General features: G+C 43.5%; 1 protein-coding gene across 7 annotated transcripts in view; it reads left to right on the forward strand.

Annotated features, from left to right (window-relative positions):
* srpk2 (SRSF protein kinase 2) overlaps window positions 1-21,980 on the forward strand; it is a 58,330-nt gene that overhangs the window by 19,392 nt on the left and 16,958 nt on the right. For 6 of the 7 annotated variants that reach the window (XM_030096913.1, XM_030096912.1, XM_030096917.1 and 3 more), the window contains exon 3: window positions 21,789-21,940. In XM_030096913.1, the coding sequence (XP_029952773.1) occupies window positions 21,789-21,940 (152 nt within the window). Of the gene's footprint in view, window positions 1-481; window positions 1,467-21,788; window positions 21,941-21,980 lie in introns of those variants that run through there. The other variant, XM_030096915.1, reaches the window with a different exon arrangement.

Consider the following 21,980-nt stretch of genomic DNA (forward strand, 5'->3'; position numbering starts at 1 on the left):
CACATTTTCTCACTGTGTTTAACTGTGATGTTCCTGGAGGGCCTAGTCGGTCGCATTAACCTCGGGTTGCCCCCCCCCGAACCTCCCCGCTGTGCATTTCTCACACGCGTCCGCGTTCACGTAGATCCGCATGAGCGCGCATACCTCCGCGAGCCCGCGCAGTAATATCGAGGTCAGGTTGAGAGATAGACACAGACCCCCCATCATGGCACACCCTCCGGCTGCCTCTCACTGAGCTGTTCACTCATGTAGAAGTAGACCCATCTGCCCCGAGAGATGGCGAGAAAATAGAGGCAGACAGGGGATGCAGACGGCAGAGGCACGGGAGACATGCGTGTGCACGTATATGGAAGCGGCGGTGTGCGTAAAAAAAGAAAGGAGAAAAAAAAATAACAGAGGTGGAAATTAGGTTCAGAGAAAATGAGGAGGAGAGCAAGGCAGATCTGCGCGGCGTTGCCCTGAGATACAGGATGTCGTAATAAGGCAATTGGGAGACAGAGAGAGAGAGAGAGAGAGAGAGAGAGTCAGAGGGAGGGACTATTTATTAGGTGAAAACAGGGGGAGAGGAGTGTGCCTCAAGGAAAAATGCATCAAATTCTCTGCCGGCGTGACGAGTCGACACCCCTCCGCCTGCGCGGGAAGTGGAACGCTCCGGCTCACTCTGGGCTCTGTTGTTGTGCAGAGCTGCAGAAGGCCTGACAGAGCCAGCCAGACAGGGAGAGAGCGAGCGGTGGGATAGACTGACAGGGGGGTGCACACAGCGTGGATCGGGAGCCTGGGAATCTTTTTCATCACCCAGTTCAGCCGGCTATACCGGGGAGGACCGGGACAAAGGGAGGCGGGGGACTTAAAGCAGCTGCACTGACAGCAGGGAGAGTGTGTGTGTGTGTGTGTGAGAGAGAGAGAGAGAGAGCGAGAGAAAGAGAGAGAGAGAGAGCAAGGTGAAGGAGGAGAAGGAAGGAAGGAAAGGGAGGGAGGAAGGAGACTCAGGCATGAGGAGGGGCGCTTGACTGACATTGCTGCTTTTGCTATCAGCTCACACACACACACACACACACACACACACACACACATACACACCGACACAGGCAGACCCACACCCAGACCCAGACCGGCTGAGTGCTCTGCACAGGAGCCTGCTCCTTCATCATCCTTTGTGGAAGCCTTGTCCTCCATCCTTTCTTCTCGTCCGAGCAAAGAGGACAAGGGAGACACAGAGAGAGGAGGAAGAGGAGGAGGGAAGAGGAGGAGGAGGAGGAGGAGGAGAAGGAGGGGAGGCAGTAACCCTCTCCTCTCCTTTGCTCAGACACACAGCTGAGAGAGATAGGGAGAGAAGAGTAAAAAAAAAAGAGAGAGAACGCAGCTTTCTGTTCCATTTCGCCGTCTCCTGTGGTCCCTCGGCCAGAGAGCGGCTAACAGGCACCGCTCATGTCCGTGAACTCGGAGAAATCCTCGTCCCCCGAAAGGTAACACCTCATCCTCCTCCTTCCCCCCTTTTCCTCGTCCTTATCATTTTGTCCCCAGACGTCTGCGTGCATGTCCTTCTTTGCGTCTGCTATTTTGTGTTTTCCCACCACAGCATTGCCAAGCACCACCATCCCCCTCTGCACCTCCATGTTTTGTCTCGACTCCTGTTTCTCTCAGTTTCTTGTCTGTGCACCCTGAGCTGGTTTTGTCTATTGTCTGGGTCACAGCAGTGAGCAAAAATGCAGTGCTTCATTTGTTTTTGTGCTGCTGTAATATTAGAGGTGGCTGCTGAAAGAGAGCATCCGTCCCTAAACACACATTGCAGCATGTACAGTACACGCACGTCGACTTAAAACCCGATCCCTTTCACACAACTTCATGCGAATTCTGGCTCGAGCCAGCGCTGCCTTCTGGAGCTGCATCGTCTTCAGAGGCAACAATAACAAGAATGGATTCATATGCGCACATACATGCTGCACAGAGCTTGCACAGCAAGAGTGTCAACACACGTCAACATTAACACGGCCGACAGCAGCAGCAGCAGCAGCAGCAGCAGCAACGCATCTCAGCAGCAGTGCGAGACAACAGCTCGCCACATGACGCACCTAAGGGCATAACATCACTGAACAATGGCAGCTCTTAACAAAACACAACACATTCAGGTTTATGGAACTGGCCAAGTCGGAGTGTATAAACATATTGCGAAACGGCCAATAACGATGCGTAGCATGACGAGCAAGGTCATAAGGCATTATCAGTCACATGGCATACTGTCTAATGGAATACACTCCAACACACACGCACACACGCAAAGACAAATAATAGCCCCGTTCAGTTTGTTATGGCCATATATATCACAACAAAGGATGAAGCTCAAGGCTAGCTGCGTTTCTGAAGCTGTTCCTCTCCCTTGTTGTTCAGTAGAGGTTTATGCCCTTTAACAAAAAAAAAAAAAATTCTTATTATTTATTCTTAATTAGATGTTCCCTTGCCGACTCCTAACATCAAAGTGAACAATGCATTTTAACTGATACTGGCCACCGAGGTGATCCTGATTTAGAAAGTCTGCATCCCCTTAGTGTTGGGTAGTTTGTGTTTATTTTTTGTGTTTATCCCTATAAGCATTGAGATGTAATTGGAAGAGTCCCACATTCCTATTTCGGTGCGCAGAAAGGAGTGGAACGAGCTGAATTTGACGGGTGCTGGAGGGTGAGGAGCAGGCAGACTGGATGACTCAGGTAGCCACTGATGCCGTGCCAAGTACGATCAGGCCGAGCTGCCATCCATCCACACAACCTAGTGCCAGGCCCCAGACTGGCACATGGAAATGCACAGCGCACTGGGCACACTGAAAGCAAAAATGAATGGGCACTTACAGTATTCGGCATTAATACATGGACAGTTGGGCACAGAGGAGGGAGTCGTTACACTGGACCCATGAAGTGAAGTTTAATTTGGAGCAAAACGGAAGTGGCATCGGATTTACACTCAAACAGCCAATAAGAGTGCATGGATGAAAACTACTTTCAGCAACTGGATGTCACCAATGCAGCTTCTTCTTCTTCCCATCTTCTATTGTCTGGGCCAAAGCAGTCTGCCTGTAATTAAGAATAGTGCAGCAGTCCCCTGATGCATGACAGGTCACAACAAAGACTTACGCTCTTGGTGCACACATGACTAACCTTTTTGACTCTAGCAACTACTCAGATGACCGCTATACAAAAGGCATCGATCACTCAGGAACTCGCCAGCTTCAGTCAAGCAGGTTTATTTGTATACGGTGAGATGATGCCTCATTTCATTGTCTGGAGATTCATATAGGCTTGTTGAAAGCACTGTCAATCCTTCCACACCCTGAACTGTGCAATAGGAATCAGGGAGGGAATCTGAACATTTTGGCACATGGTCTGGACAGTTTTCTTTCATTTAAGAAAAAGAAATGTAATTTTACTCGTCATCTGCAAAAGCTGGCAGCAGAAGAAAAAGTGATTTGGAAAATAATGGTAGAAAAATGGTACTTATGGAGATGCAAGCGATGTATGCGACCACCCACAAAGACATACATTAAGTTTTTGAATACTTCATGAATGATACTTATGGCCTTTTTATATGCATGTGAATGGGATTCTTTTCGATGATGGACTTCTTAATCCAAGTTTGAAGCTCTTATGAGTTTTTTAGTGAGCATATTTACTGACAATTAAGACAAATGAACTGAATCCAAGGTGAAATTACACATAATGCGATACAAGTTGGGTCACATGGTTCAGTAATTTGTACTCACATCCTAAAGGAAGAATTCCCAGAGTTCAAGTCCAGACTTGAGGGGATGTTGAGTTTTCAGTTCCTCATGGTACATGCATTTGTTCCCCACATTCCAAAAACATACATTTGGGGTTTACTGTCGGCTATAAGTTGTTCATAGGTTCAAATTGTGGTTTGTGTGGTCTGCTGGTGACCTGTCCAGGTCTACTCTGTCTGGTGCGAAGGATGAGTGCATGACCTGATGTGGAAGTTTGATCTATTTCTCCGTCTCCTAATGGTTTATGTTTGAATATGAAACTTCAGCATGCATATTGCCTTCGTGTTCTGAGACCAGTTACCACAGTTTCTCTGTCTACAACACCATCTGGGCCCCAGACACCATCCAGGCACACACACACAGACACACACACACACACACACACACACACACACACACACACACACAGTTCTAGAGTACTTCATTTGGGATGTGCAGTGGCATGTTTGTCAACAACAAAGCAAAGTGGACTTGATGCGCGTTGAAGTAAATGGATGGACGTGTCGTGGGCTGAAAAGAGCAAGAAGTGGCACAGTGACAGGTTTCTTGTGGAGCACTCGCATTAGGAAGACGATCCCTGTTGTGTAACCTGGCACTTGAGGCAAGTTGAAGATGGATGGAGGACAACGACTTTGTGTGCATGTGCGTGTGCGTGTGTGTATGTTTAATTGTTGTGACATCCTCATTGCGTATCAGCGGCTTAAAGCCTCTCGTGAGGGGTGACAGGCAGCACATCATTTTAGGCCAGAGCCGTTGCTGTTGGGTAGAGGGGCTTATGTACTTTTCCGAGACTTTCTTTGAGGATTAAACAGAAGTTAAATGAAGACACCCCTCCCCCCCCTAAGGTTCAGGAGGGTACAGGGCTGCTAGAAAAGCCGACTTGTAGCTCATATTGCTTTTGTCGCTGTTTGGAGATGTGAGTACCAAATCAATCTGGAGAGATGTCTTCGTCTATTTCAGTCCCTGCAGTTCTTGGCTTGATAGAAGTATTTTCATTACATCCGTGTGTGTTATTCCTGCTCTGGAAGTCTATCGATCACAAGTAAAAAAATATTTATCTTTTATCTTCATCTCTCAAAAAATGTAAGAGTAACAACCCCAACCAGAAGAGGAAGATTTTTGTATTAACGCTAGGTTGATACAGGTTCCCAGACTGGTCAGTCAAACCATCCATCCATCCATCCATCCAGTCATTCCTTCATTCATCCCAGAGAACCTTGTCATATTTATCTTCTTTCTAATTTAAAAAAAGGCTAAACTGGTCAAGATATAACTTCAGGAAAAGGTAAAGAGAAAGGAAAAACAATGGACAGATAGATGAGCAGAGGATGCCTCCAGTTGTTCGGCCAGCCCGATCCATGCAGCAGACCATGTGCGCCCAGCAGCCATCGCGTCGTGTGAATGTGGCTTCGACTGGCCTACATGGCCTCCACCATCTTCTCTGGTCTGACCCACATCGCTGCAGACACACACAGTGTGCAGAAAAACACACACAAGCATGAGCGGCCCCAGCTATTCCGCGGCATGACAATAGCTAATGAAGCGTGGCAGCGGGCTAGCTCGGAAGCTAGCCGGCGTGCCCTGGCTGTCTGGCGTTCCGGTCTCCATTATCCCGCCATGCCAACAGCCACTTCGCACATCTGGAGGAGGATTGCTATTACTTTCTCTCTTCCTACCTGTTTTTTTTTTTTAGGGGGGGACAGATGAAGTAGATTCCCCTATCCCTCCTGAAGGCTTTCACTGATGTAGAAATGGTAAATAAAACGCTCTGTGGGTCTGTGTTGTCGAAACTGCCATGAAATTTTCAACCACCACAAACTAGCCCAACCTGCCTGCACAGCCGTGTCGCCGCGGAGCAGCGCTGGGAATTTCCATTGAAATCCTGTGAGGTTAATCAGTAATAAGAATCACTGAGTCCAACATCCAGCGCCCAGGAACAAGACACCTCACGATTAGTGTGTCAATCGCTATGGCAACATCCCCATGGCGGGGTCATGTGATCCAAACCCGGGCATTTGATCTGCCGAGACCGTCTCAATGGGACTGTGGTGTCAGCGTGTGTAATCTGTGGTCAAAGGTCGCGCGAGGTATCAGCATATGCGTGAGAATAGATGAGAACATACTTTTGACTGTGATGCAATAAAACTCAAATTATTATTACTATTTGAGAACTCTCATTTAATTTTATCATCAGTCTCAATTTTGATATAAAGAACAATGCTGAGCCTGTGTTTGTGATGGCAAAGTGCAGGTAGAATGCTACCCTGTTTTATAAACAAAAATGCCAAGTAAGTCAGTATTTGTAATTTGTTCTTTTTTTGGCTCTTTTTTTAACTTAAATGTTTACTTTTGTGCTTACTTTTTTCTTTCCCTCTTTATACTGACATTCCTGAAATTCTCCTTTTTGTATTTGTTTGAACTCCTAGAGGCTTGTTGAGAGTTGAAGCGCAGGATCAAAGCCTTTGGCGTTAACAGATATCGATACTGAAGGTGCAGACGTTGATGAAGGGTGAGAAAAGTTGTGGAATCTCAAAACTTTCTGTTTGAGAAGGAAAAGTCCTTCAACAATTCTCCCCAAAAAGGTTGAACATATCTTGAAAGAGTCATTTCATATTGATAGAACCTAACTGTTGATCTTAATTCCTGATATAAAGCATTTTTATTTCTGAAAACATTCACTTGATTGTAGTGAAAGATTTGAGCAAAGTGTTACTGAAATTCTATTGACTCGGATGGGAAAAGCAAGCACTTTGCCATAAGGTCCAGACGATGAGCAGCGAGGTTTCTTCTCACTTTGCTTGTAGTTGCTGTAGATCCTGCGTCCAGTTCCTGCTGACTTGCTGTGTTTACACATCCAACATTCCAGCCTTTCCTGCACGCCACTTTAATCGGTCATTTCATATCGCTCGCTCTCTTCCTGCCTCCTCTCTTTCCAACATTTAACCATCTCCTCTTTTTCAAATTCTTTAAATTCCCCATTGAAACTTGTCTTTCTTATTTATTTTGTTAGTAATACTGTGAATTACATGCTTTTGTCTAACGATGTCGAGGTTGCGGCTTACCGATAAAACTGATTTGTTTGTTTACAGTTGCACATGTTACCTATTTCCAAGGCAAACTAATTATGCACCATGAGCTTTTCTGATATCCATAATGTCACATGATTGCATTAGTTGTGTGTTATTAGCCACCAGCTGTGCTCTCAGGGATGAGGTTCACTGTATGCCTATTATGCAACAGGAATTTTCTGGAGAAAAAGAAAAAAAACAAAAAAAACAAGCAGGAGTGCGTTCTTGTTCGACCCCCAATCATACTGTATAATAACTTTAGCTGCAGTGAAGATGGTTAGCATGCAGCCAGGGCCTTTCTCTCTCATTAGTTCACAGCTATCTGCCATCAGCATATTAGCCTTCCTGGAGTCCACTTTAATGCCACGACGGTGCAAGTCATACTCAGCAGAAACCGAGAAATGAAGGAGGAGGGGAGGTTTCAGATTTTTTTTTTTTTTTTTGGGAGGAGGAGCAGAGGAAGGTGGTACGACGATAGCCCTCGGAGACAGATGATCCCCACAGAGGAGCTGGGAAGGATGATAGAGCTGTGGTAGGAATGCTGGGAAAAAGGGGAATGGCTTCATACAGACGGAGACCAAAGGAGAGGAAAGGACAGCGGAAACCTCAGGAGACGGCCTTGGATAGACGGGGATTAAAAAGAAAAGGCGTGGAGGGGAAGGAGAGGATGGGAGGGAAAGTGAGGGAAGATGGAGAGGGAAGATAGATGGCTCTCTGCAGGCTTGCGCAGTGTGTTGGGTAATGCTGGGTCACCGGGGGACTAATCTCGACTGATGCTGCAGCGTGGAAACACTGGAATGATAATGGCCTGTTTGTGTCTGTGTGCGGTGGGAGACGTGTGTTCTTTTTTTTCTTCTTCTTCTTTTTGTGCCGCTTTGCATATGCATGTCCGGGTCAGAAGATAAAATGTCTTCCTTTGAAGGAACCACTTTCCCGTCTCCGTTTTTAATCTCCTGCTACCCTAAAACCTGCACACACACACACACACTCACACACAAGCAAACACATCAACCCCTGCATGTCCACACACATTACCCCTTCCTCAGAGCTCCGTAGAACTGAGTCACCCATCTGCTGCATAACTGTGAACAGTATTCATTTGTTGTGTCTGAGAACAGTGTTCAGCTGTTGTCTCCCTTCCTGCAGGATGGTCGTGTGTGTGTGTGTGTGTGTGTGAGTGCGTGCGTGTGAGTAGGAGGAGTATATTGAGCTTGAGACCCACTAAAGTGCCTCAACACACCAGCTCGACCTGCTGTGCTGACATCCAGGCCTCAGGTTCAGCTCCAGTGATCAAGCAGCAGCAGCTCATACCATCGGTTTGATGGCCCTGTATCAAACACTAATGCAGCATCCGACCAATGATCACATCTGAATCTCCAAGATCCCGTCTGGTTTAACTGTTATCCTTTGCAAGATATTAATAACTGCACGTCAAAGATGTGTGGCCTTTCTCCGATCAGCTGTTGCTGGATTAGAAGTTATAAATTTATCACTGTGGATTCTAAACTCATCAGCATTTAGCTTGTCTAACTGATTAATGCGACTTAAAGAGAAAATGAACTGAGCTGAGTTGGAAATTAATGTCAAAGGTTGTAGAGTCCTGAAAAAAATCTGCTAAAAAGAAAGTTTTCTGACTCAAATACTAATTTAACACAGTTACAGGAGCTTTATCAACAGCTATGGCTACGCTGTAAGTTGCAGACCATTATATATACTTGTCAACAAAACTCTCGGCAACGTGAAAACGCTTCTTAAATGGCACATCAGAACTGATTCTGATGTTTTGTGCTCACATTTAACCTTCGTTTTCCAAAATATTCTACACTGTGGGTCAGCCGATGGTGTCAAAGTTGGCTTGAAGGCTTTATATTTGGAACCGTGAATGCAGTGTTTGGAGGGGGTCAGATATACGGTCCACGGACCAAAGCTGTCCAGTCTTTTTTTGCAATACCTAAAAATGACCAAAAATTCCAAGATATTATCTAAGAATGTTCAAAAAAAGGAATTGTTAGTATATTGTACACTGATACAACCAGTTTGAAAGAGGAGCAGTCAAAATGCAACGCTGAGACAAAAAACTGCTGAAGCCATGTTGTCAGAGTAAGTCAGTGAAAACATGTCAGTAATTCTGTGCATTGAAACGTGACCGGCTCTGGCCCAGATCAGTCTGAACAGACCTGCTGCTGCAGGTAAGACGTCACCAAACAAGACATATTGGACATTGTTGTTGTTTGATCATCATGTCCTTCTCTATGGCTTGTTAGTATAAGTCGCAGCAGCAGTCAGACTGTGCGGTGCAGTAAGAAGTGTTCATGAAATTTCTAACACTGTCATGAAATAATTACTGTTTCTAAGATATTTCTCAGTCTGTGGTCTTGGGATTCTGACATTGGCCTTTCATGAACCAATCTCACTGTCAGACACAAGACCGAGGATTAAAGATATCGTCATGATTTCTTTTGCATGAGATGACCGGAATTTCCAGACCTTAATTAAGACTTCTACATTTTCACAAATGTGTTTCTAGTGAAGACTGGATGATGACTTTCAAGTAAATGTAAATGATCTGCCAGCAGAGTTGTTTCCTGGAATTGATCATGGAAATACCAAGAATGTCACATCCACACAAATAGAACCTAATGAGCTAAAATGTATAATCTGTGTATGGATCACTTTTGAACTTTGTTCATGTCATAAAATGTCTGTGCCAGTGTGAACGGGGTCTAATGTTTCAGTGCGTCTGTCCCATAATTTCCACTGAGCATCTAAAGCCGACATAAACTACCAGCGGCAACTCTGAACGAGATGCTGCAGCGAAAGCCTCATGAAACCAAGTGTCTTGACGACCAGAAACAGGATCCTAAATGAAACTCAAGTCATCCCTGGTGCCGCAGATACCGTCAGACGCAGTGTGGTGCGGCTGGTAGCATGACTAAATTCCACAGTCACTCTTATAATATGCAAATACAAGATGGAGACAAGACTTCAAGCCCAAATTGAAACAAATCGGTTCTGAAGTTGTGTTTTCATTGAAGAAATCAAGAATATGAAAAGGCAATCAATCAGTGACTGAGGACCTACACACACCGTTTCTTAAAATTTAAGGTTTTTTTGTCCCTGATGTACACCAATCAGTGTGTTACTAAATGAAAACTAGGTTAGTGATAACGATAGTTGATTTTATTTTATAAAAAAGACAAACCACTCACATCATTATTTTTAATTAGCTCCATTTTTTTTCACCACCATCCTGCTCTGCTGGGAAACTGGAGGCCCAAGTCTCACTGGGTTGTAACAGCAATATGTAGAGTCCAGACACTGATATGGTAATGAGCTGATATTCAGCTACTTATTATAAAGTATTTTTAGAAATCATGTTGCCCTCAAGCTTAATTGATATTGCAGAATATATTTTCATTTGTTTTAATGATCATGCAGATAGAAAGTGCACTAATGGGAGTTGAGTTTCTGGCCTGTACGGATGCCGTTTGTGTGCATCTATTTGTTGAGTTTTGTGTTTTAAGTAAATGTTTTACAAATCGTGGGAGGTTTTTCCCTTGTTTAAATTTCAAATTTCAGGAGAAGTTTTGACAACAAGAAGTTACTGCTTGGACTGAGCGTCGGTTGTGTTGATGGGGGTTGAAATATTGCTCAAGCTCGATGTTTGGTTGCCTGTATATCTTCATGCAGTCATATCTGCACAGAGCGGGAAGCCTAGCAGGTGGGTGTCACTTGTCCATGTGACTGCTGCTGGAATTCTGGGCTGGACCCGTCTTGTCCTCGCTTCCTCGCTCTGCAGGATAGCAGGAGCGGCGTCCGCCGTACGGCCGTCCTTTTTCTCTCGTCTGTCCTCTGGAGTTAAACCTCTTGTGCATGGCTGCGAAGAAGAAGTGGGGTCTGGCTTTGTGCGTGCTCCGTCTGCGCCACCGGGCCCTTCGTCTCAGGTAGAAGCAGATTGCGGCAAGAAACGATGGAACTGATGGTTTTATGGTGATTTCACTGGTTGCTGTCATTGGGATCATTTGGTAAAGAGAATGAGGAACAGAGTGACCGAGTCTTGTTAGACTGACAGGAATAATGGACTAAATAGTCATTTTAGTGCACTTTGATCTTTGTTAGCACATGTGGAAGGTCCAAAAATCCAAAATGATTTATTCCAAACCAGAAGGAGAGGAGGGGGTGACTGACGGGCAGAGATGGAGAGCCGTGGTATCAGACTGACAGGGGTAATAACGTGAAGACAAAGAGGATCAGTGCAAACGGAGCAGATCGTCCATGTGGAACTGGGACCATTTACATTGATGCATTAATAAAACTCTACCCCCCAAAAAAATGTTAAGACATGAGGGTTAGCGTTGGTATATTTCAGCAAGTTTTACAGCTTACAAAGTAAGTCGCTGTCGGTCAGAATGGGAAATATAAATATAATTCCAAACCTTTTTTTTTCAGTAATTTCATAGACCTGAGACATATACCTATAGAAAAATGATAAAAATGTTTAAATGATAAAACCCACAGTTCAGGTGTAGTTTTGTCTCAGTCCATTTAAATCCAAATTTTGAATCAAATCTCTGTGCTTGCCTAAAAAGTTGGGTTTGATTTTTATTTCCATTTGTACATTTTCATGTTTCCACTCTCAGGATGGATTTAATTTAAACACAGAAATCTCACCTTCATTTCTCAGACAAGGTGTTTAAATTCAAGTCACGTGATTGTCCTTAATTTTTGATGGAAGATAAAGAAATCCAGAGTCGTTTGAAGTGATTGTGAATTCAGACAACAATAACTGGGATTCGATTAAATACCAGGATGAATGTCACACTAACCCAAAAAAACACAACTGAACTCATGTGTATTTGTGCTGCGTGGTGGAATGACAGGTCCATGTTATGCCTATATATTAATATTTTTCTCTTGAAGGAGGCTCTACTGTATACGTCTCATTAGTGGCGACATCCTCTTTGATTGGCGGTGATTATGAGAAGTGATTTAGAGCCTTCACATGAAAACTCATAACGCTGTGTTAGTTTTCAGGATTGATGTTACCTTGCTGGAAATCGGGCCTTTGTTATCAATGAATCCCCAGGGGAGGGCTGAGCAGCAGCTCAATATCAGCTTGGCTCATTTGTTACTGATACACAGAATTGCATTTTGCCAGGAGACACGTAAACTGTTCATGTAAATAAAGACATTGAATCATCAGTGGTGACAGTAGACCACACCAGTTAACTCGTGGTAAATTGTTTTTAAAAGCGAAGCTCCATTTTTAGTTGTTTAGAATAAATCCCAGTGTATAATTTAGTATATTTCACAAAAAAGCCAAATTGTTTTACTATTTTGTCTCGTTTACAGATTTAGAGTTAGAATAACCTGAGGGAAATTGGGATTTGAAGGATCTGAAGCTATTTTGTCATTTCATGGGCTAATCTTTTTCAAATAGATTATATAATGTTAAAGGTAAATAGCTGCTTTAAAGTCGGGTGTTTTTCTCAACAATCTCTCCATGATCTAATTACTTCTTTTATGTAATTTAGCAGTTGATAATTGATTCAGCCAGTATTTCCAGCTTGGACTGACGTATATTTTACTTAATAATGTTGTTGGATAACTGTCATAGTTTTGGATAAACTTGACATGTGTGTTGATATGTGTATCATATTGAATCAGGAATATTTCATTTTTTTGATTGTTTATGAATGATTTGTTTGTCATTTCATGGCTGGCATACAGTGTGAACTAAATTGTTTAACAAATGCATTCATACATATTAGCAGATTTTGTTTCCAGTCATTATCAGGCCAGTTGGTGATGGATGGATGGATGGATGGATGGATGGATGGATGGATGGATGTGCACAACGCTTTACCCCACAGATTATGCAGATCAGAGAATTCTCTTGAAAAGAGGATCACAGGCTGCCTACAAAATATTTATATCGGCGTGTTAGCAGCACGCACATGGCCTCATGTGATGGCCCTTCTCGCTGTGGGCGGATGTAACGTCGACAATATGGGGCTTTGTGGCCGACTGACGTCGTTGGAATGTATAAATACAGAAGGCAGTGAATGGGTGCACTATAGCGCGAGGAAGAGGAGTTCTCGGCGTGATGTATACGTGCACTGTGCAATCCAGCGGATACCCCGTGGCACTGGGTGAAAGATTAGAGAGCTGATTGCTTCTGTGCTGAGTGAAGTGGAACATAATGCAAAGATATGTGAAAGTTATTGTTTTGATCTGCACCTTTTTTTTTTTTGTGCATTTGAGGACGCGGATTAGATATAAGAGGACCGATCCTCCCGGGTTTGCAGCCGTGTCACTTGAATTCCTGGTTGTGCGCCCACATGCCACCCCACTAGCCATGTGGTGCAGTGTTCCTGGTTGGGAATGCAAATTTTATTCTAATTCGTAGCGTTTTCCGTGCAGTCGCAGATGTGCCTGGCTGTTGCAAGTTTATTTCAGTGCACCAGCAGGACTGTGCGTGCATGCCACGGGGCTCCTCTGGATCTGGATGCTGTGTCTGTACGCTGTGCTTCATACTGCGTACTGTATCTGCTCCAGAGTGCAGTGATGTGTGTGCTTTTTGAATCCATTCGCTGCCCGTGGGGAGTTACAGCAAAAATCAATTCAGTATCTATAAACTGGTGTGACACAGGCCAATTTAGCCATGAGCCTTGTTTTTACTTCTAGGACGCTGGAAGAAACATACCGCCGGGCAAGGCTGCAGCCAGCTGTTGTTGGAAACAAGTTATGATTTCAACTGAACTTGCAAGTTAAAGCATTTTTCTTGATGTTTTAACCTAGTATGATGTACAGTGTAGCAAAATGAGCGTCTTGCAGTGTGTGTATGTGACTGCTGATGAAACACATTTGGCTGCTCTAAGGTGCGCAGATTCAGTAAACTGGCTGGTCTACCGTTGAAACTTTAGCAGAGCTTACTGGCGTGTTTGCAAAGACACTTTATTGATCCCTGTGAGGGAAATTTAGCTATTACAGTCGCTCAGGGGATCGGCTGGAGGTGGACAGGCAGCACAATGCAGGTTTCATGCAGCTACAGAACAAAAAAATGTATTTAACATTTTGACATCATCCCACCATTCATTTACACAATCCAGCAGATCTGCATCATCCTGCTTTGTGCTTCCCGTCGCCTCGGCTCACCTCATTTGCACTTAAAATTGCTCTAAAAGTCTCAGACTAAGTCCACATCTTTTAATGCATTTTACAGTATTCAAAGGTTGCCTGGTAGGATGAAACTGGATCTTGCAAAAGCCACAATGTGCAGCTTTAGATTGCGATGTGGGGGCTTTGCAGCCGGTGACGTCAGGCTGCGTCCTGAAAATAGCGGTGAGATCTGAGTTCTGCACACAGACAAATCCTCCGGAGGAAGAGAGAGGAGAGAGTGAGTCAGCTGTCTTGCCAACACGGGCCGAGATGCAGAGAGGGAGCGATAAACGATGAATCAATCAGAAGTAGACACGCCACCATCGGAATGGATAATCAGAGCCGAAGGACACCCGCGGTCTAAAAACCCACGCCTTAACATTGAGAGTGGAGGACGATGCTCTTGTTGCTAAGGAATACCTGTTACCTTGGTGATAATGCGATGTGTTTCAGGATGAGTCATCAAGTTTGAACTCCGGAGCGGTCGGCTGTGGAGCCCGACTCCTCGGCGGTCGGCGGCGCGTTCACGGTGCACTGTGACTCCGTCATTAGCAGCGGGGCATGCCACTGAAGTCAGGCCTGCTAACTTTAGACCCAATCAGTCCGAAGCCAAGCTTCTCATACAGAGATCACTAAAGCAAATGCTCTCCACACTGTCTTCTCTGCTCAGCCCATTGAATTGACTAAAGGGTCTTCAATAAAACTTTGGAAAATGTTCAGTGTTCAGTAAGTTCCACTTGTTTTTTGGGAGTTTTTCTACAAGAAGTTATAAAGTCTGCAGGGGTGAATCATTCCAAATGACCCCACTGGGTTACTAGTTCCAGACAGTAACTTTATGTCAGAGGTTGACACTGACAGCTATTCCTTCAGTTGTTCTTTTGGTTCGAGTGTCTATTTGGCTGCCTACAGCCACATAAAGTCACTGTGGACTTGGCTCGTTTTCTTGTATGTCAGCTGCCCTTCTAAAGCAGGTTCAGGGCAGATTTATCGCTTAATATATCACCATCTAGTCTGACTGCATGTGGGATGAAGAACTAAAACATAAAAGAAATACTGTCTTAAAAATGAACATATGTTTGAAATATCACTACGTGAAAAGCATTCATCGAGCAAAATTAACCGACTGTATATATATTTATATTTATGTATAAATTGCAATAAAGTTGTAGCAAGTAGCACTGGGTTTGTGCCACAGCTTCAGCTTTAATAATGTAATATAATATAAATGTTGGTAATATTCTGTAGAATCAATATGTGATGTAAATAATGAAAAATGTTTGAAAATAATTACACTCTATGAAGAGTATATAAAGTGTTGTTCTTCTAGTAGTAACTGTAATTATTTGAAAGGTCCTTCCTTTGCGTTTTCACTTTAGTTAAAGTAGAAAAACTGTTCGCATTAGATATTACATGATGTACCAATGAAAGTATTTTATACAAAATGATCCCACTTAGTTTCAATTGTGTTCATTCATGTAAAAATGAGAGCAAACAGGGTTGATTTTGATCCTGACAACTTCAAATAACCATCAAGTGACGCTCTCTCAGAGCGCGTTGACCAAAACCCACAGAAACCTTTACTGTGTCTTTAAAACATCTGTGGAAATCACCTTAAACTTTCACACGCAGTAAAAACAAATTGAAAATGCATGTGTCTCCCTGAGCGGGATGAATCCAGGAAAGACGCTTTCAATGCGGCAGTGACTGATTATCTGCTGTGATAATGGGAATGTCTGTGAATCAGCCGGATCAGAGCTCAAACTGATGACTCACCTGAGAGGACGAGCCGAATGCGAAGTAAATGCTCGCATTTCATCATGAATAGAGGAAGTAGCAAAGAACTTTTACTGTATATTGTTCTTGGATTTTCCTTACAATAAGCATTGATTTGTGGATGGTTTTGTCTCTATCTAGATAGGGGGGGGAGCATGTCCCATCTGTTCACCCACCCTACTAATTGAGCTTTTCTTGTACTGTACCAAAGTATTCCTCGTATTATCCTGCTTTATATTTTCATTTTTTTACATTTGATGACATACTGTAGAATAATCTAAAATACCAGAGTAAAATCATCCTCACCTGAGTTTACTGATAACTTCTTACAGTGGCAGAGGATGTGAGGCTAACTTGCACAGAGTAACTTGGCATCGTGCTCACAAACGGTACAGTCACAAACGCTGCTAGGATCTGTCGTGGCGCCTGTGAGTGAGTTTGATATGTTGAGTAGCAAGTGCACATGGTTTCCTCGGATTCGATGTGATTTAAACCGGAAACATGGGAAAGCACAAAGATTTGACTGACGGTAAAGGGGTTGTGATGGATCAGACGTGTAGCTGCAGCAGCTCTGATGAGGCGTTTCTGAAGTGGAAATCTCAATGTGGGAGCCTGCGTGGTGATCGAGAAGTGTCACAATAAAAAGTGCATTTGTTGATGAGACGGTGAAATAGAAGTCGTATTCACATCAGCATCGATCTTTGCTTTGAGGGGGAATCTAGAAATTAGTTAACCTCTATGATGACGGCATTTTCAGTCCTGTTGCGTCAAATCTGCAATTTGTCATCAGTAAATCTGCTCAGACACGTTTACAAAGCGTGACGAGAAATCTACCAGCAGGAACGATTGCTTAATAATCGGGTCACAGTTGACTATTTGGTGGCATCTCGGTTTCCATCGCCTCCCTGTGGATTTTGTCAAATGAAGTGATTTTACGTTGTTGTTCTTGATCCTGCATTAATCAGATATATTGCACACATTGCAGTCAGGGTGACTGGAACAATGGAGGTTGGACATTAGACTTTCGCATCAAGCCAAACTCTTCAGGCTGAAACTCGTCCTGAACACCAGATGAAAAGTATTTTCCTTTTGTGTCAGATAGTATCCGATGCAACCTGCCAGCTGCGGAACAGCATGCTGGGTTGTAGATTTTTTTAACAGGAGGGCAGTAGATGCCATCGCAGGGTGTGAGATGGAAACGCTGAGACTGAGAATAGGTCCGGTGTGTGTCGGTGTGATTTCACGTTTGTTTGTAGACACACACGTGGTTGAGGGCTGAAAGAGGCCGTTTGGGCATGTCGAGGGTTGGACGACACATTCTCTGTGGTTATTTACAGTTCAAGGTTACGAGGCTGAGGGACTCCTGACAGAACTTGTTCTCTGCAGGCACAACGTCGCCCGCTCTGCAAGTGGGTTTCTGGAAAATATGCATGGATTCTGCTGAAGTGTGTATTAAACATCCGGTTTAAATCCTCATCACATTCATAACATTTCCAGTATCTGGTGTATCAAAGTAAGCGATTTCCTAAAGGCGCATGTTGGAGGATGTAGAGGATGTATGCTCATCATCAGGATGCTGCAGACTTATCCTCGTTTTTAGGATGAGAAGGGTGTGTTTGCGTGTGTGTGTGTGATCACGTTGCCTGACTGCAGTGTGTGAGCAGCTGTGTATGATCAGAGCCGATTTCAGCTATTCAAACGGGCGAATCTGAGTTTGGAAAGCACTGAAACTGTAAATGTCTTTTTGTCTCAGTGGCAAGAAACAGACACTGCAGACACTATTTGTGAGCAAGGTAGCGGTAGAGTCACTGGTTGAGAAGCGAATCATTGCTCCTAGAGTGACAATTACTTCAAATTAGTGCCGTGAATTGATTAGTGCTCCTTTAAGCAGCGTGCGGTGCTTGTCACACTTGATTTAAAGACAAGAACCTCTGAACACTGGCGGATCTAACACGTAATGAAGTCACTCATTCACATTATCAATTACAACAATTCAGAATATTGTGTTCATGTGGATTGGAATTAACTCAATTTTAATGTTACTAATGTTTACTAAGTAAAAAAGAATCACAGTCTTAATTTCATGCAAAGTCTACAACAAATAATATGTGTATTGGCATGTTTAAAGTATATGCTATTGTGTGTATTGCCAGACTCAAAACCACTGCTCTGGCTTGTCATTGTCAGGTGATAATTACATGAACTTTATTTTTGTTTTTTTTAATTCCAACAGTGTCTCTCAGATAAGTAGCATTCAGCTAATAAACATGAGATTTGTTTTCATTTGTCATGATGACAAAAGAAATCCTTGTGTATTAGGTTCGGAGACACAATGGAGAATGACTGAATGAAATATTAAACAGGAGCTCCAGTGTATCAGAGGCTCGGTATCCCCCTGCATCCATCTTCCACAGCCTCGCCTGACCTGGAGTCCTGCGCTCTGCAGCCAATCCCAGCCGACGACGGGCGACGGCAGGTTACGCCCTGGTCAGCTCAATCACAGGAAAAACTCAGAGGAACTCACCAGTTCACCTCAGAAGCGTGATTCTGAACTGTGGGAGGAAACCAGATTACAAACCAGGGATGAAATGTAAACACACTGACTGGTATTCTGGCTGCGGTGCGATAGTGTGTGTTTGAAGACTGTGGAGCTCAGTTATCTGAGTGCTCTGTTGTGTTTTGCAGCTGGAAAGCGAGCTTGTTGACATCCTCAGCTCTGGTGTTTTCCACTTGCTCAGCAAGATTGCTTTCTCCACCGCCGCCACCTGTTTTTCAGGCTAATGCAAGGTGGAGTGCAGTGCAGTGCAAAGTGTTTCTCTCACCTCTGGACAGGCTCCTTCGCCTTCTGGTTTCTCTGTTCATGTCTCGGTTTTCTTCTGACTTTCTTCTCTCTGGATTAAATCTGTTGCTGGTTTCTCTTTAAACCTCGATTTCTCTTTCTCCTCTGTCACCTGCTGTATCTATGTCTGCATTTTCAGCTATTTTGTCTCCAGCGTTCTTGTCTCTGTTTTTTTTTGTCTCTTTAGCTTCATCTCATGATGCTTTTCTCTGCCCTCTGTTCTCTCCTCCCCACCTGTATGTTTTCCTTCCATCTCTATCTCGTCCCAGTCGCAGATCGGTCTCTTTCTCTCGCCGTCTTCTCCTCCGCTCACCTTTCAGAAGGTGGGGTCTGTGCAGTGCTAATGTTTTTACTGCTGGGCTCAGGTCCAGAAAGTTACAGGGAGGGGTTGTGTGGGTTGGGGGGGAGCTGAGTGTTCAGACATGCAGTGGCGAGATGAGCCGCTGTAAAAGCACGGAGCTTAAAGACGTGATGTACGACACGACTGCTCTGCTGAGGAAGGAGCATCCTGCTGCAAGGACGCAATCCCCGCTTCTCTCTGCGGACCAGTTGTAAAAAAAAAAAAAAAAAAAAAGCAATGAAATCTCAAAGCCAAGTTATCCGCCACCTTTAGCTTCTGCAGTGTGTGTGTGTGTTTGTGTGTGTTGTCTGTTGTGTGTTGCGTGTTAGGCCTTAACACATTAACACTTTGCGTCCCAGAGTGTCCCCCCCCCCCCTTGCTCTGGAGTTGCCATGGCAACGCACCGAGAGGCTCCATCATGTGTCTGTGCCTGTGACCGCGTTTTCATAACAGCTCTCCAGCCCTGGCTCTGTGTGTTTGTTTGGTTTTCATCTTAATTTTAGCATTTGATCATCTTGCTGGGAGTTTGAGGTGAAGAACTCGGCAGGATTTTTGTTGACCTTTCTCCTTTTTTTCTTCAACTAAGTTCTTTTGTTGAAACATAAAGTTATCTTAAGAAAATCAGCTTTTTTTCTCTCTACTGATGATTGTAAATCATTTTTTTATTCATGCACATTCATATTTATCTATATGTCTGTACACTGCATGTTTGAAACACCAGTTTTTGGGGTTGTGGAACAAAGTAGGAAAATATATTAGGGCTATGGCCAATTAATTCCATTATATAAAGTGTGAAAACTATATATAAGGGGTTATTTGAAGCAAAAATTCTGTGAATGATCACCTAAATCTGCTGCTCACCCTGGTTCTTCAAGACCTTCTGTATTTTCAACTCTTCGTTTACCTTGTCAGCCTTCTCTGTCATCACTTTAATACTATTTTTTTTATTTATTTTTTGGCCTTAGCAGACTGACAGACCTCAGTAAGAAAGCTTGAGAAGCCCACCTGAGCACCCCCAAAATAACAAATGAGTATTAAGAAGCTAAAAATAAGAGTTTCCTCAGCTTGAAGTTAAGCCAAAAGTATATGTACTTACAGTACGTCATCCTATTTGCTCACATCTTTACATCAAACAGTACTTCAGGCTAATAGTAAGAGCAGCAAAGGGAGTGTTTGACAGCAATAAATTGACTATTGAAGCATGCAACCTGCATGGTAGGTGTTGAACAAAGAACCGGTTTGGCTAAGACATAAAAAGACTTTGTCTATTTACTTCCTGCCAAAGAAATGTGTATTTGACACTTTAATCACTTGGATGAAAATGCTGTAAATAATCCGTTCACCCACCTCTTCCTCCTGCGGTCACAGGAATCTGCTTCTTTAGGTTTATTCTAGTTGATAAACTGAATCACATAACCTTGTCCTTTAATTGCTGCAATCGCTACAGGAGTCTTCATTTACAGAAATTTGATTTCTTTGTTTTTTAGATTATGATGGTCGTTGTTTTGTGCTTTTGATTGTGTTCATTTGAACACAAGTGCATATACCCACCTCCATTATTGTCTGAGTGTTATATTAAATTACAAAACCAGCAGAAAATGTTGCCGTTGGGACCATCTGAACACAGGAAATATCACAGGGATGTTCCCAAACTCTCCACAAATAGCTTCGTGTGGCAGTTTCTTCATGCAGAAGACACACTCCTTTACTCGATGAATCACTGTGCGTTGCCCTGGATAAAAGTGGCGGCTCGATGCTCAGGATGCAGCCAGGTCAGGAGGAAGAGGCTGGCTGTGCTCTGCAGCAGGTTGAGTAGTTCAGCTTTCATAGATTCAATTCAGTTTTCGAAAAAAAAGAGAAAGGAGGGTGCAAAGGTCAGGACTGACCAGAGACTCTGAAAAGTTGGTGTAATCCATCGACCACAAGGTAGCACACTTCTATGAAAATATCATTTCTTCTTGGCTTTCAGGTTTGTTAGGAGCTGATTCATGTCTGAGGTGTTGGGTGGGAGTGGATTGGCTCCACCTGACTGTCTCTCAGATTTAAAAATAGTATTCTACCGTCAAACATATGCAGCTCTTTCTGCTCTGGATTGCTGTTTATAATCATTCGGTTTAATGGCAACATAACTTTATCATACCTGCATTCGCTTGCTTTTTCTTTGCATAGTTTTGATAGATTAATATCATTTATTTAGCTTTGATCAAGTGAACCTCTGTACCATAATGATGCTTCAAGTTTAAATATAAAGTACTGTACTGCATTAAAGCTGTCAACTAAGATATTGAGTCATTACTAGCATATGTATGTTTTTAAAATTGAAAAGTCTTGTTTTGTGCATATTCTTGGCCGTTCACTTGCATAAAATCCCAAACCAAAAATCATTTACTTGGGCTTTATTGGTGTGTGAGAAACCTAATTTTTCATGGTTTAATTTTCACGTTCCGAGTCTAATTCTCTCATTTTGTTTGCCCCGCTATAATCCATTTTTATTTGATAAATAACACTCCATCGCTGACTGTTCATGTGCATGCCACCTGCAGATTTAGCTTTATTTGTATAAAACAGTAAAAAATACGTCACTTCCTGAGTTTTTCCAGAAAATGTGAAAGGTTCCATGAACCTGCAGCGCTGACCACTTTAAGCTGACATTTCTATGTATGAAAATGTCACTCGGTGTTATTTTGATGTGAGTCACCTGCACTCCGACCTGCCTTTGCTGTGAGTCACACCTTGAAAAACACACCAAAAAAAAAAAAAAACAAAAAAACAAAAAGGTGAAAATGACCCGCTCTGATGAGAGGTTGAACTTCTTGTCCTGCCGCTGTGTTTCCACAGGCCTGAGACCCAGCAGAAATCCCCGGTGAGCGCCCCTCCTCCCCCGCCACCCCCTCCACCTCCCCCTGAGCCGGCAGGGCCCCCGGAGCCGGAGGAGGAGATCCTGGGCTCCGATGATGAGGAGCAGGAGGATCCTGCAGACTACTGCAAAGGTCAGACACACACACACACACACACACACACACACACACA

This window comes from Salarias fasciatus, chromosome 7, assembly GCF_902148845.1.
Source record: "Salarias fasciatus chromosome 7, fSalaFa1.1, whole genome shotgun sequence".
NCBI classification, from domain to species: Eukaryota; Metazoa; Chordata; class Actinopteri; order Blenniiformes; family Blenniidae; genus Salarias; species Salarias fasciatus.